Source organism: Falco rusticolus, chromosome 16, assembly GCF_015220075.1.
Source record: "Falco rusticolus isolate bFalRus1 chromosome 16, bFalRus1.pri, whole genome shotgun sequence".
Classification (NCBI taxonomy): domain Eukaryota; kingdom Metazoa; phylum Chordata; class Aves; order Falconiformes; family Falconidae; genus Falco; species Falco rusticolus.
The window spans coordinates 6,720,343-6,733,214 of NC_051202.1; the positions used below are offsets into that span (position 1 = coordinate 6,720,343).

The 12,872-nt window shown below is 61.3% G+C and overlaps 1 protein-coding gene across 2 annotated transcripts; it reads left to right on the forward strand.

The window, feature by feature from the left end:
- The first annotated feature begins 4,168 nt into the window (after positions 1 to 4,168).
- On the forward strand, positions 4,169 to 12,609 carry SCN4B (sodium voltage-gated channel beta subunit 4). 2 transcript variants are annotated; one of them, XM_037410087.1, is made up of 5 exons: positions 4,169 to 4,320; positions 8,207 to 8,370; positions 9,062 to 9,287; positions 9,574 to 9,703; positions 9,825 to 12,609. In XM_037410087.1, exons 1-5 carry the CDS (start codon positions 4,266 to 4,268, stop codon positions 9,916 to 9,918), a joined length of 669 nt encoding a protein of 222 aa, XP_037265984.1. In that variant the 5' UTR covers positions 4,169 to 4,265; the 3' UTR covers positions 9,919 to 12,609. The 2 variants fall into 2 exon arrangements, with proteins under 2 accessions (XP_037265984.1, XP_037265985.1); XM_037410088.1 differs by lacking the exon at positions 4,169 to 4,320 and adding an exon at positions 5,201 to 5,346.
- The last annotated feature ends 263 nt before the right edge of the window (positions 12,610 to 12,872 follow it).

Sequence of the window (12,872 nt, forward strand, 5' to 3'; positions counted from 1 at the left end):
CACAAGCGTGGTCTGCCCGGCACACCGCCCCCCACACCTACAACTGCCTCTTCCCTGGGCTAACACTGCCCGCCCTGCCTTACCCCAGCACCCCACCTCGCTCAGCCCACTGCTGCTGAGCAGCAGGGTAACAATGAGCAGCACAGACGGGCTCAGCTCTTCCCTGCACCGCCTGCCTGGCCCGGGCACTGCACCCTGCACACCTTGCCTTGTGCCCACGGGGTTAATTAACCATGTAGAAAACTCCCACCTCTCCCTCCCTGGGGCAAGGGCACCAAAATCACCTCCAGTGCCCCCGCACTGGCTCAATCCTACAGCGCTGGGCTGGTGCTGGGGGGCACAGCATTGGTACCTGGCTCATGGCAGGGAACAGCTTTGCTGCTGCAGAGGAGCAGCTGCCCAGAGAAGGACGCACGGGTCTCTGCCCCCCAGCTTCAGAGGGGGTCAGCCCGACGGAGGGGCCAGCACAGGGGATGGGGGACCCACAGGCTGGCAGTTTGGGGATGCCACTGGGAGAGTCACTGGCAAGAAACTCTTGCGGAAGGCAGGCACTGTGGGATCACAGAGAGCCCCGCGGGACACCACAAGGGTGAGTTTTCACCACCGCAAGTGACCAAGGCCAGTGAACTGCAGCCCCCCCAGAGCCAGGGCTTTGCAGATTCTCCAGAATCAGCAACAGTCCCTCTTGCAGACCACATGAATTTCTTTGGGCCAGGGGGGATTAGAGGTGTTGAATAGCAAGGGAGCAGGTCAGGAGCTGGCGGGCACCTCTGCCCAGCGCCGGGCAGAGCCACAGGGGACTGCTGAGGGGTGTGAGGGGCAGCACTGGAGAGCCCGAGCTGGGGAGGCTCTGGTGGAGGTGGCCTCAGGCTGTGCCGGCTCAGGAAGAAACTTTCTGCTGAGACGCAGGACAGTTGTCTCAGTGTTTCTTGCAGATGCCTCTGCAGTGGCTGCCTGGGGACACTGGTCCTTTCTCCCCGCTTGTATTAAAGGACCCGTGAAAGGGGGCGAGGAACTTGCCCACTGTGGAGGGCAGGCAGCTCTGCCGGTGTGTGCCAAGGAGGTGGAGGGCAGGACGGCTCTGCACAGGGAGAAGGAGGCAGGGAGAGGGGAAAGCATTGCTCCGAGGGAGAGCTGCAGGCAAGGGAAGGCTGAGAATGACAAAGGCAGCCAAGCACTCACCCGCAGTCTGTGTGCCCGGACCGCTCGCTCAGCTCCCAGCCTGCTGTGCCTGGCCCAGCCGGGATGGTCCTGCAGAGTGTCTGATCCCTGCCAGCGCCTCCTGCTCACTGCCAGCTCCTGGGCTGCCAGGCCACCTTGTCTTTTAAAGGTCACAGCCAGAGGACCTTGCAGTAAATATAAGGTGCTGATGGGAAGCTCTGTTCCAGCGTCACCACCTCCTACATCGGCAGGAGGGCTCTGCCTGCTCCTGGTCCGGGAGCCCAGCATCCCCTGGCTCCGGGAGGTTTGGGAGGGGGCCAGGGCTGTCCTTCCATCGCTGCCGGGAGTGTGGCTGGGGATGCCCCTGGCAGGGTGCTCCAGGACAGCCGGGGCCAGCGCTTCGCCTCCTGCACTGAGCTGTGAGGCTGCAGCCCAGCTGCTCTGCTCAGCCCTACCCGGTACCCACGTGGAGGGGAGCTGGAGCCCTCCTCGGAGAGCAGCCTGGCATTTTAACCCTCCCAGCTCCATTAGTGCAAGGTGAGAGGTACACAGGGGCCTGGCAGCCACTGTGCGCCTCCCCCCCCCCCCCCATCAGGCTGTCAGCTAGCTGGAAGGACCCCTGAGCCCTTCTTCCTGTTCCCCCAGGGAGGTGACAGTGTCCGAGCAGAGGGTGCTCACCTTCCCTGAAACCAGACACAGCAGCCTTGTGCTGGACTCAGCAAAACAAGTTTCCGCTGAGCCGCAGTATCCTCCGGGTCCCATGCCGGGTGTTTCAGCACCATGCCAAAATCCCAGGGCCAGCTGCCATGAGTGCTTTTCCTGGCCATGGCACACCACTCACTGAGACCGAGCTGTGGGAGAGCAGAGCCTTTCCCAGGCCCACGGCAGCAGCAGATGTCTCATGAGATCAGTCAGCCGAGGAGACCAGCCAGAGCTGCCAAGTGTGACAGCTCCATCAGGTTCCTGTGACAGGCAGCATCCCGCTCCCAGCCCTGGGGCTGGGAGGGCACGGCTGGCTGCGGGCATGTGGCGGGAGTGGGCAGGATGATGCCAGGCTCGCCACCTCTGCCGCTGAAGAGAAGCTCAGCAGGGCGAGTGTGGCCACAGGGTGTGCCATCGCTGAAGAAACTGGGTACCCATCTGCCCAGCATGCCCAGTTTGTGCTCACAAGAGCCCTTCTGTATTTACTGGGTGACCCTTGCAGCAGGGCGGTGCTGCTGTTCCCAGCCTTCCTGCTTCCAAAAGGATTTAGGTCTCTGCTGGGGGGATCATGATGGCAGTTTGGCCAAACCCATTCCAGCTTGACCCACCTTTTTGGAAGCAAACTTGGCAGACACCTGAGCATCCCAGGAGGGAGTCCTCTGCATGTAATGGCCTTTCCCTGCCCCAGGGTACCGGGCTGCTGTTCCTGGTGCCCAGCGCTGCAGGTCTCTGGTCCTGCCTGCTGGATGCTGGAGGGCCCAGCCTCAGCCTCATCCACCCCCCGCTTCAGTGCCTGTGACCATGGCCCTCGCAGCCATCATGCACCCTTGCAGGGATAACAGGCGTCCCTCCACCCCTTTGGACCTCGCTGCCTAGCTGCTCCTCAGAGGTGCGCCACCCCCCTCACCATTAGCAAGGCTCCAGCAGATGCAGCACTCCTCCTCCTGTCTCGGCACACCGCTTGCCTGGTCACCAGTTCTGGTGGCTCCACTCACCTGGCCATATCCATCACCTGGCCGTATCCATCACCTGGCTGTATCTGTCACAGCTCCCTGCCAAGACACCTTCTGCTGCATCAGCAGTACTCTCCACACCACTCCCGCAGCGTCGGCTGCCGGCGCTGCCCACTCTGCCTGTACTTTTCCTGTCTCTGCTGCCAGCTCTGCAGCCTGCACTCCTCAACCCACAGGCACTGCTGGCATCCTCTCAGGGTCCCCTAGGATGCCCCCATGCCTCCTGCTTTCCCTCCTTCCTTCCCGCTTCATGCTCCTGGCCAGGTGGGAAGGAGAGTGAGCTGCGGGGGCCTGGGGTGTCTCTCAAAGTGCCCTGGAGCTGACGGCCACGGCACCCCAACATGCAGGGCCCCAGGCAGCACCCCTGCAGGCAAACCGCTTGCACGCGGAGATGAAGCAAGGCTGTTGGGGCCGCATTCGGGGTGAGCCTTGCCGGGACACGTGCCTTGTGCCAGCCAGGACCATGGCCTGGCGGAACGGCCAGTGCTGTTCCTGCACCACGAGCGCGGCAGCACCTCCTCCCCTTCCCGCCATGCCTGTTCCCAGGACACATCACCTCCAGCAAATTGCTGCTTGGCACCGGGGTCTGGCTGCCTAATGGACCTGGCCGCAGAGGCAAAGCGCTGCCTTCACACACCACCTCACCGGGGGCCTCCATTAGGCGCGTCCCTCCCGCGGTGCGTTGGATGTGGCCACTGAGGTCAGCTCTAATGGATGTGGCGGAGCAAAAAGGTTCTTGAGACATGAACTTACGTGCAGCCAATTACGCTGGAACATGCCGGTGGTGAGAAAAATAAGTTTTCGCAGCGTTCCCTTTGGTGCCGGGGGTATTCCCGCAGCCTCGCCCACCGGTGACAGGCTCTGCGCCCTGTTGGTGGCCGCAGGGCTGCCCACTGCCCACCTCGGGGCCGCTGGGGTGCCCTGGAGGGCAGGGGGCTGGTGGCATCGCCCTGCTGAGGTGCATCGGCTTCGAGCCCAGCCCCAGGCCCGTGTCCCCAGGCTGCAGCAGGAGCAGCCGCCAGCCTTGGCGGGACTTTGTCCCCTTCCAAAGGTGGCCAGTGGCGCCCCGCAGGGACCTTTCCGCTGCGCCCACCCCTCCGCGGGTCATGGGGGAGCTGGGGGGGCCGACGGGGGGGGCACATGCGGGGCTGCGCGGGGGGGCGGGGGGCGGCTGCGCGGCGCGTGAGGGCGCGGAGGACCGGGGGGGCCGGAGAAGCGCGGGGGGGCGCGGAGGACCGGGGGGGCGCGGAGGAGGGCGCAGCCCGGCCCCGCCCGGCGCGGCTCCGCCCGGCGCCGCTCGCCCTCCGCGGGGGCGGCCAGAGCCGGGCGGTGCGGGCCAGCACGCACCGCTCCGCACCGCTCCGCACCGCTCCGCACCGCTCCGCAGCCATGGCCCCGCGCTCAGCCGCCGCCCGCCGCCGCACCGCGCTGGCAGCGCTCCTGGGTAAGGGGCGCGGGGGGCTGCGGGGGGCTCCCCGGGTACCGCCGCGTCCTGCTGCGCCCCGCGGGCCGCCGGTGGGGACCCTGCCCGCGGGCACCCCCGGTCCAGCCGACCCCTCGTGTCCCCGAGCGGGGGTCCCTGGCTGGGCGCTCCGCTGCTTTGCGTTTGGCCCGCCCGCGCCGCAAGGAATCGGACGCTGCTGCTGCTGCTGCTGCTGCCGCTGCTGCTGCTGCTGCTGCGATGAATTTGCCGTCCACAGGCGCTAACGCAGTTATCTCTGCTCTGCAGACGGAGTGTCCGGAGCACTGAGGATAAGTGACTTGTCCAAGGTGACTTCACAGCCGAGTCCGCGAGCGGACTCTGAAATCCCGGCTCCAGCCCCCTGCCCTGCCTGCAGCAGTCGCTAACATCGCCAGGGCTTTCCTCCGTGAGCACTGCGGCTGCATCCCGCTTTGCCCTGCTCTGCTCAGCTGCTCTGCGAGCAGGGACCACGGCTACCTGCCTGCTAACGGGAACCGGGGCAATAGCCGTAGGGAGGCAATGCACTGCTTCAACGCCAGCACGCCCGCCGACAGGTCATTCTTTTTACGGTTCATTTTCTAAAGCGACCATTTGCATGCGCTTCTCCCCGGCGCGGCGACGAGCCCCACACCGCAGGGCCGCTGCTCGGAGCGTGGTGCCCAGACCCGTGGCCGGGGATGCCCGGGACCTGCAGGCTGGAGGAAGGAGTTGGTGGCCGTCCCCTCCCGGCTGCAGCCCCCGCGGCCGGTTCCAAGCCACCTGCATCAGCCCTCACACACCGGCTGCACTTCTGCTCACGCAGGTCATCCTCCTGTCGATGGGCGCAGAGAGCCTGGAGCCAAGGGCTTGCCTCTGCAGCACTTGCTGTTGGGAAACTCCCTTGGGAGGCGTTTTGGAGGGCATAGTTCTTAAGTTTAAGTGAGCTGGAGACAGGAAAAGACGTGGAATTACCAGGCTTGCTGCAGGATCGGGGTGCTGGTACCTGGCTGGAAGTGCCTCCTAAGGCAGGTGCTGCACATGCTACTTGCAGTGTGGGGCTGGCAGTGCGGTGGTAGGGGAGATGCTGGAGATCCGGGCACCTGGGGGTCTGGGGTCCAGGGCATGGAGGTGGGAACCTTGTTCCACAGGTTGCTCCAGTGGGCTGGGAGCCTGAAGGGGGGTGGGTGGGATGGGGAGAACATCTGGACAGGTCTCTCCATGTGTTTTGGGGATGCTGTGCTCCCCAGGGAGTGGCAGCAGGCTCCTGGCTGCATCGAGGAGCCACAGCACGGCTTCTTCTGTTGGTGCCCGTGGGAGGGGTGAGGACCGCGGGTCCTCTGCCAGAGCACATAGTGCCTGAGCTCAGGTTGGCCTGGGGGCTTCTCCCCCCTACCCCGGGTGGAGAGGAGCCTGGCCAGCCCGCTGGGCATGGCTTGCTGTCTGTGCCAGCAGGTCATGCTGATTTTTATGGACAATGAGAGTTTTTACCGAGCAGCTTTCTCACAGATGCTGGAGGTGTCCCATGGCTTCTCAGGTGAATCCCATGTGCCCTTTGCATTAAGGCAGTGGTTCCCAGGCGGGGTTCCTGGCAGGCTGCAGGACAAGTGGGGGGCAGCCAGCAACCCAGGGGGGAAAGTCTTGCTCTGGGCCTTGGCCTGGGCTGGAGGGCTGTTGTTCCTGGGGCTGGGTCCTGGGTTGCACGCCCAGCACTATTGCACATCACTCAGTGGCTCTGCAACCCCTTTGGGGCGGGGGGGCTTGTCCCAGGGGCTCACCCTCTGCAAAAGCAAGGAGCAGGCAGCCAGGGCTCTGGCCACAGCAGGAGCGACTGCTCCCCGGTTCCCCTTCGCTGTCTCTTGGGGAGGGGTCGTGCCTGCAGGTCAGGAGGCAGCCTGGAACCCTGGAGGGGCTTGCCCTGAGGACTGAAGCTTGGGACTGTGGTGATGCAAAGTGCAGCAGCTTTGGGCACACAGAAAAGTAACGGTGGCAGCTGTTGTGGCAGGTTCAGTCAGTAATCTCCCAGCCTCCCAATGTGTTTTTCTCTGTGCTTTATTTAGCGGTAACATGTCAATTCTGTCTTCCTGAGACCACAGCATGACAGGAACAAGATCAGCCTCCGTTTACCCCACACATTCCGATTATGTTCATGATGTTATAACGATGGTAGACAGGATTAAAAGTGTTACAAGCTGCAAGGAATCATCTTTCCTCTAAGTAACTGTCTGCTTGCAGCACCCTGCCTGCTCAGGCATACCTGCAGAGCCAGGCATCCCGCTGCTAGGTCTTATTCCAAGTAGCAGTATGATTCCCCTGGGACACTCCTGGCTGTGAAGTCCCCTCTGTAGCCTTCCCAGGGATGGTCTTTGAGCCTGAGAACTGCAGGAGACCTCCATCTGGTGGGAACCACTCCCTGACGTTAGCTCAGCCTCTCAAGCAAAACAAAAAGTGGTTCTTTGTAAAGTTAAGTAACTCCTTCCCTGCAGTGCTTGCAATGCAGCACTGCAGCAGGGCCCGAAGCCCAGGATGCAGGGCTCTCAGGCTTGGCTTGGGCTGCGACGTGCCTGGGGAGTTGTTAGCACAGGCATGTGTGGGAGAATAAATCAGCAGCTGAAGCGGCTGCAGAGAGACGCGAATCTGAAGCTGAGAGCAGTGGTTCCAAAGTTAAGGTGTCAGTGGAACTGGGGACCAGCTTGTAGCTCTGGGAAGAGCTGTGTCCCCTGTGTTTTGATTGCCAGGTTGCCCAGGGAAAGCTTTGTAGGGATGGCTGGGTCCCTTTGGCGGCTGAGGTCTGGGAAAGGGGAGGATGGTGCTTTGCTGGCTTGTGGCACATCTTGCCCATACCACATCATACAAGTGGGATGGGCATGGGGAGTGGGGCTGTTCCCCTGACCCAAAGCAAAGCACCCCTGTGCCCCCAGGCAAGGGTCCACGTGGACACTGCTGGCCTAGCCTGCTGCACAGGGCTGCGATGCCAGTCCCCTGCGTGGGACCCTGGGAGCTTTCAGGCACGCTCCTGGCTCTCGCATCTGGGCTCATACCTGCTCCTCGATGCATTTCTCCCTGCTAACGGGGAGGAGAGGAGCGGGAGAGCTGTGTTCTGCAGTTTGAAGGTCATCTGTCAGCCACAGCAGGAGATGAAGCTCTGCAAGGCAGGCGTGAGGGGGTGCCGCTCCGGAGGTCTGCACAGGCGCTGGAAGGAGCCTGCTGCACTGGCTCGCCGAGAGCCCTTGGCTGGGGCGAGGGACGGACCGCGTGGCAGGCATCCAGGATGGCAATGCTAATCAGTGCTCGGGCTCCCTGCTTGAAGAACAGAGAGCTCTGCTATGCTTTGGGCTTTTTATTTTTTTTTTTAATTCCCCCCTTTAAGGTTTAGCTGAAGGCCTTGTGGATAACATGCAAATCAGGGTTTTCATTTGCATACTTTATTCGTGGTGATATGATGGTTCCTTATCTCTGTGGGTGCCAGCCAGCCCCTGCTGTTCCTCCAGGAGCGGGTCCCCTATCTCTGCCGAGCTGTCCTGGGGATGGGGACAGGCGCGTTTGCTCTTGCCGCGGCAGCCAAAGGGGACACAGGGTAACAAACCCATCCCTGGGTGCTGGGAGGGGAGGAGAGCTGGGCTCGAGCCCCTGCACTGAGGCTGCTGGGAGGAGGAGGAGGAGGAGGAGGATGAGGATGATGCCTGACAGAGCTGGGAGCCAGACCTAGGGGAGCGATGGCTGAGTCCCACTGCCCCCCACGTGCTCCCTGGGGGGGGGGAACCCCACTGTGGCCAGTGCTGGAGCTGGAGGCTGGGTTGCTGTAGGGGAGAAGTGGCACCTCTTCTCCCTGCCCCATCTGCCCCCAGGGTGCCATGCCGGTCCTCACTCTCCCCTCTCCTCTCCCTGCCAGGTTTGCATGTCGTTGCCATCGCCTTTGCCTTGGAGGTGTCAGTGGGGAAGACCAACACTGTGATGGCTCTAAATAACTCCGATGTCCTGCTGCCCTGCACCTTCACCACCTGCATAGGCTTTCACAACCTGATCTTCACGTGGTATTTCAACTCGACAGAGATGGTGGGTGGCTCTCCGGGCTTTGCCTGTTTTCCCAGCAGGTCCTTTTGTCCTTTCCTAGTACAGACCAGCACTGCAGTTCCCTTTCTCCTCTTGCCGGGTGCCTGTCCCTCAGAGTCTCTCCAGCTCTGGGGGGAGGGGGCTGTGCAAACAGGGTAACTCAAATTTCCTGGCACATTTGTGCTTTTGCCACAAAGCTGGTCTGGATTTTCTGCTGCCCACAGGCTCATTTCTTTTCCTAAATTAGTCATAAATCAGTTGTTCAGGTGCAAGCCTGCACTTTGGGTGAAATATGGTTAATTTTCTCCTCCTGCGCTTGCTCTGAAATACTGAAGGTTGTGTATAGATTTCCTTCCTGCTGAGAATATTCCGCTGTTCAACTCCTTAGCAGGAGGGCTGGCCAGCCCTGTGTGGCCCTAGAGCAAAGGGACTCTCTCTGCCTGGGGCTTCTCCCACCTTTTGCGTGGTCCGTGACATTGCTGCACGGCAAGTCAGAGGGATCTGCTGCTTCCCGGGTGTGCTGCGTGTCGGTCGCCCTCCACAGCCATTCCTGCTGCTGCGGGGTGGCCGGGACACTGGACCGTGCGTGTCTGTGCGTGCAGATGTGGGGCAGAGCATCAGCAGGAGAGCATGAGCCTTTTCCTCCCCTGGGTTTGTCCAGCTGATCCCTCATCCTGCATCCCTGCCTCTGCAGATTTACCATGGCCAGATAAAGAACAAAGCCTCAGAGCCCTTCCTCGTGGGGCGCAACCCACGGGTTGAGTTTGTCGGCTCGACGACCAAGAAGGAAAACAACATCTCCATTGTCCTGAAGAACGTGGAGTTCAGTGATGCTGGGAAATACACCTGCTACGTCAAGAACCCCAAGGAGAAGAACGCGGAGCACAATGCCACCATCTTCCTCACAGTGGTCCACAAGAGTAAGTGCCAGCCAGGGCTGCTGCGCCCCGTGAGTGGCGCTGGGGGGTGGGCATGCAGATACACGCTAACCCCACCGTGGGTCATGGTTGTGGTGCTGCACGGGGTGTCCTGGCTTCTTGGAGGTAGATGGCATCCCTGAAGGTCAAGTCTGGGCCTTGTGCCCCTCTGTGCTGTGGGCCAGCTGCTGGTGAGGGGGTCGCTGCTTTTCGGGGGGGGGGGGGGGGTTGTGCAGCTGGGAGCTCCGTGCTTCCCTCCTGAGGCCCCTCAGCACCTTCTCTTCTGCAGTGGTGGAGACAGACAACACTGTGACGCTCATCATCGTGGGCGTTGTGGGGGGGCTCATCGGCCTCCTCATCCTCTTCATGCTCATCAAGAGGGTTGTCCTGTTCATCATCAAGAAGACCCAGGATGGGAAGTGAGTGCGGGTGATGGTCCCAGCACCCTTCGGCGGGTGCTGCCATGGGGCAGGGCTGCACAGGGCTGGGGTCATGGCAAAGGGGGCCAAGGGTATCAATGGGCTGTGTGTTCTCCCCCAGGAAGGAGTGTCTCGTGAGTTCGTCAGGGAATGACAACACCGAGAACGGCTTGGCTGGCTCCAAGGCAGAACAAAAAGCACCACCAAAGGCATGAAGCAGCGGCGCCCCGAGCCCCAGCCCACGCAGCAGTGGGGAGAGCGGGCAGGGGGACAAGCCTTTCCCTTTTGTTTTCTTTCCAAACTGCCAATGCTTGAGACGTGTTTCTATTACACACGTGCCTGCAACCTGCACTGCTTCTCGGAAAAGACTTTGGCTGCCACGGGGACTGGGAGCTTCTTGCGGACTTGGATTGGGATGCCGCCGGGATGGAGGGTGCCGCTTGCTCTGCTCTGACTGAAGGCAAGAGGGTGCTGGGCAGGCAGAAAGGGGCTGGGTGCTGGGGTGTACCCTGGTCTGTGGCTGGGCAGGCGCTGCGCCACGTACGCTGCGCTCCCAGGGGTGTGGGAGGATGGGCTGCCGGGGATGCCGGTGAGCCTGGCGGGGTAGAGGCTGCGAGGAGCTTGGGGCATCTTGTCTGACTCCGGCGATGCTGAGCTGGGGCGGGCAGGAGCTGCCTGCCTCATACAGAAGGTTTCTGGAGCAGAGCAAGCGTGCACGAAACCTGCCGCAGAGCCAGAGGCTCCTGCCTGCGCTGCATGTCTCACGGGTCCGGCACAGGAGGGAGGGTGGGAGTGGGGCGGTGGTGAGGGGGCTTGGCTTCAGCTCTCCGGTTAAGCACACTTGAGAACCAAATTGGTGCAAGGCCCGTTGCTGTCAGGGCTGTCATCTCTTCCCAGCAGGGGCTGGGTGCCACGCTGCCGTGGTGCAGCCTGACCCCGAGGTGCTTCGGTCCCTCCTGTGGCAGGGCTGGGGGTGCCCCAGTGTCACTGCTGGCCCATGGTGGGGTAGCCTCCACCTGTCACACTCGTTCTGCCCCTGCACAGGGCCATCCCCCGGGGGGGCAGCGGGGGGCTTCTCCCCCAGCCAGCCTGCTGCAGAGGTGCTCCCAGGGTTTGTGCTGCTGCTCTTGCTCCTCCTCCCCTCTTTTTAAAGCTCGGCACTCAGAGCAGCGATGCTTTCGATGCTGACTCGCCACGGCTTAACTCGTTACGCGGATATTTTTTATATGAGACTCCAGTGGGAAAACAGCTGAGTGCGTTTCCCTTTCACCTGAGGAAAACTGTGGCACTCCATCCGCGATGCAGGGAGGGAGTACGGTCAAGCCCTGGCGAGGGGAGCTGGGCCAGGGCTGCACCAGCCTGCTCCTGGGTCTGCCACCGGCCCGCTGGGTGACCTTGGGCAAGTCGCTCTGCCTCTCCATGCCTCAGTTTCCCCATCTGTAAAATGGGGATAATAATACTGCTCTACCTCACAGGGGTTGTTGTGAGGCTTCCTTGGCTAACATTTGTAAAGTGCTTGGAGATCCCCGGATGAGGGGTGCCACAGAAAGCCAGAGGCTCTTTTCAAAGGGTACTCGCAGTGGGGACTCAGGCAACCCAGCCCCCTTCCCAAGGGCTGTAGCAGGACGTGAGACGTGAAGGGAGTGAGCTGATCCTACAACTGCAGTTGACAACGTCCTTTACAACATGATTTGTTCCCTATTTCTCTTTTATTTGTGGGTGTCTGTCAGTGGGGCCCCTGTCCCCACTCGAAATCGGGAATCAAAGCTGAGCCATGACTCCCCAGCTGCAGGGGCTTGCACCCCGACAGCGGTGCTGGGGTGGAGGGCAGGCGAGGATTCGGTGGGTGAGGTGGGCAAGGAAAGGTGAGGTGCTGCCTTCTCTGGAGACTGTTGTGGGAGAGGTCACACCCCGCCTGCCAGCTCGTGGGGATGGACGGTGGTCCGGAGGGCACCTTGCATCCTCCGTCCGGGTGCAGGGCTGGCTGGCACCCGCCGGAGCGGGGCTGTGCCTTGGGGACAGGAGGCAGCTACAGGCAGGTTTCCTCGGCTGCTGGTTAGGCGAGCCGGTGGGAGTCAGGTCCACAGCATCTCGGTCCCCTCTCTGAGGATCTGTGGGACCCTCAGACAAATCTCTGTGCTTCAGTTTCTCCATCTGTAAATTGGGGACAGTAAATCTGACCTACCTCACAGGAGGTGTGAGGCTCCCTGCATCGCTTTGCAAAGTGCTCCAAGATCCTGGGGCGAAAGGAACTCTGTAAATGCAAAGTATCGTTAACATACCATTGTCATCAGGAGAGTGGGTGGGAAGGCGTGAGACCTCCCAGCTGCCCCAAGAGAACCCCCAGCCCATCCTTGGAGGAGACCTCCCATGGGAGAGGACAGTGAAGGGAGGAAGAGATTTTTTTTAAAGAACTATTTTTAGCTGTCCTAACCTGTTGGCCTTTTTTAGATGGTATCTGGACACGGTTCCACTTACCACCAGGATATGCAATGCTGTACTATGCATGGATTACTTCTCTGGCTTGATGGAAAAAGTCAACATAAGCAGTTTTTCAAATGTAATTCTATACGCATATGTGTGCGGGTGCTGTATGCAGCGCAGGGGGCTCCAGGGGAGCAGGCTGCCCTGGAAGCTTGTGCCAGCGCCTGCGGGGTCCCTGCTGTCACAAGGGCTTTGGGGGTTCTGCAGAGGCTTTCCAGGGTGTGTGGGGGAGAAGGCCCTGCCGGAGGCGTGTGCTGTGCCACGCACGTATGTGTATAAGCGTATATAAATACATGTAGGAGATACCTGCAAATAGACACAGGATGTGTACAACATGCTGTGCGATGACTTACAGCACATTTTTGCACTGTAGAGGTTTAGTTAGCTTTGCCTTGAATGAAATAAAGTTTATGTTTACTAGAGAAACTTGCTCCAGTTTGGGTTGCTGGGGGTGTCTGTTTAGGCTTACCGTGAACGCGCTGGGCAGGCACGCCGCACCGTGTCGAGGCAAAGGGCAGCAGCGTTTCTCTTGTGTGCAGAGCCTGGGTCATGTCCATTCTCTGCAGCTGCTTGTCCCAGGGTGGGTGACTGCCACCGCTCTGCCTTCACCCTGCCGAGCCCCTCAGACACCCCGGGGCGAGGGCTGGGTGCCGCTTCCCAGCACCCACGGGTGTGCATTGCCCAC

Coding starts and splice junctions, on each gene's coding strand:
- SCN4B (XM_037410087.1), top strand. CDS start 4,266: ATGGCCCCGCGCTCAGCCGCCGCCCGCCGCCGCACCGCGCTGGCAGCG. Junction 9,288..9,573: donor CCTCACAGTGGTCCACAAGA/GTAAGTGCCAGC, acceptor TCTCTTCTGCAG/TGGTGGAGACAGACAACACT. Junction 9,704..9,824: donor AAGAAGACCCAGGATGGGAA/GTGAGTGCGGGT, acceptor GTTCTCCCCCAG/GAAGGAGTGTCTCGTGAGTT.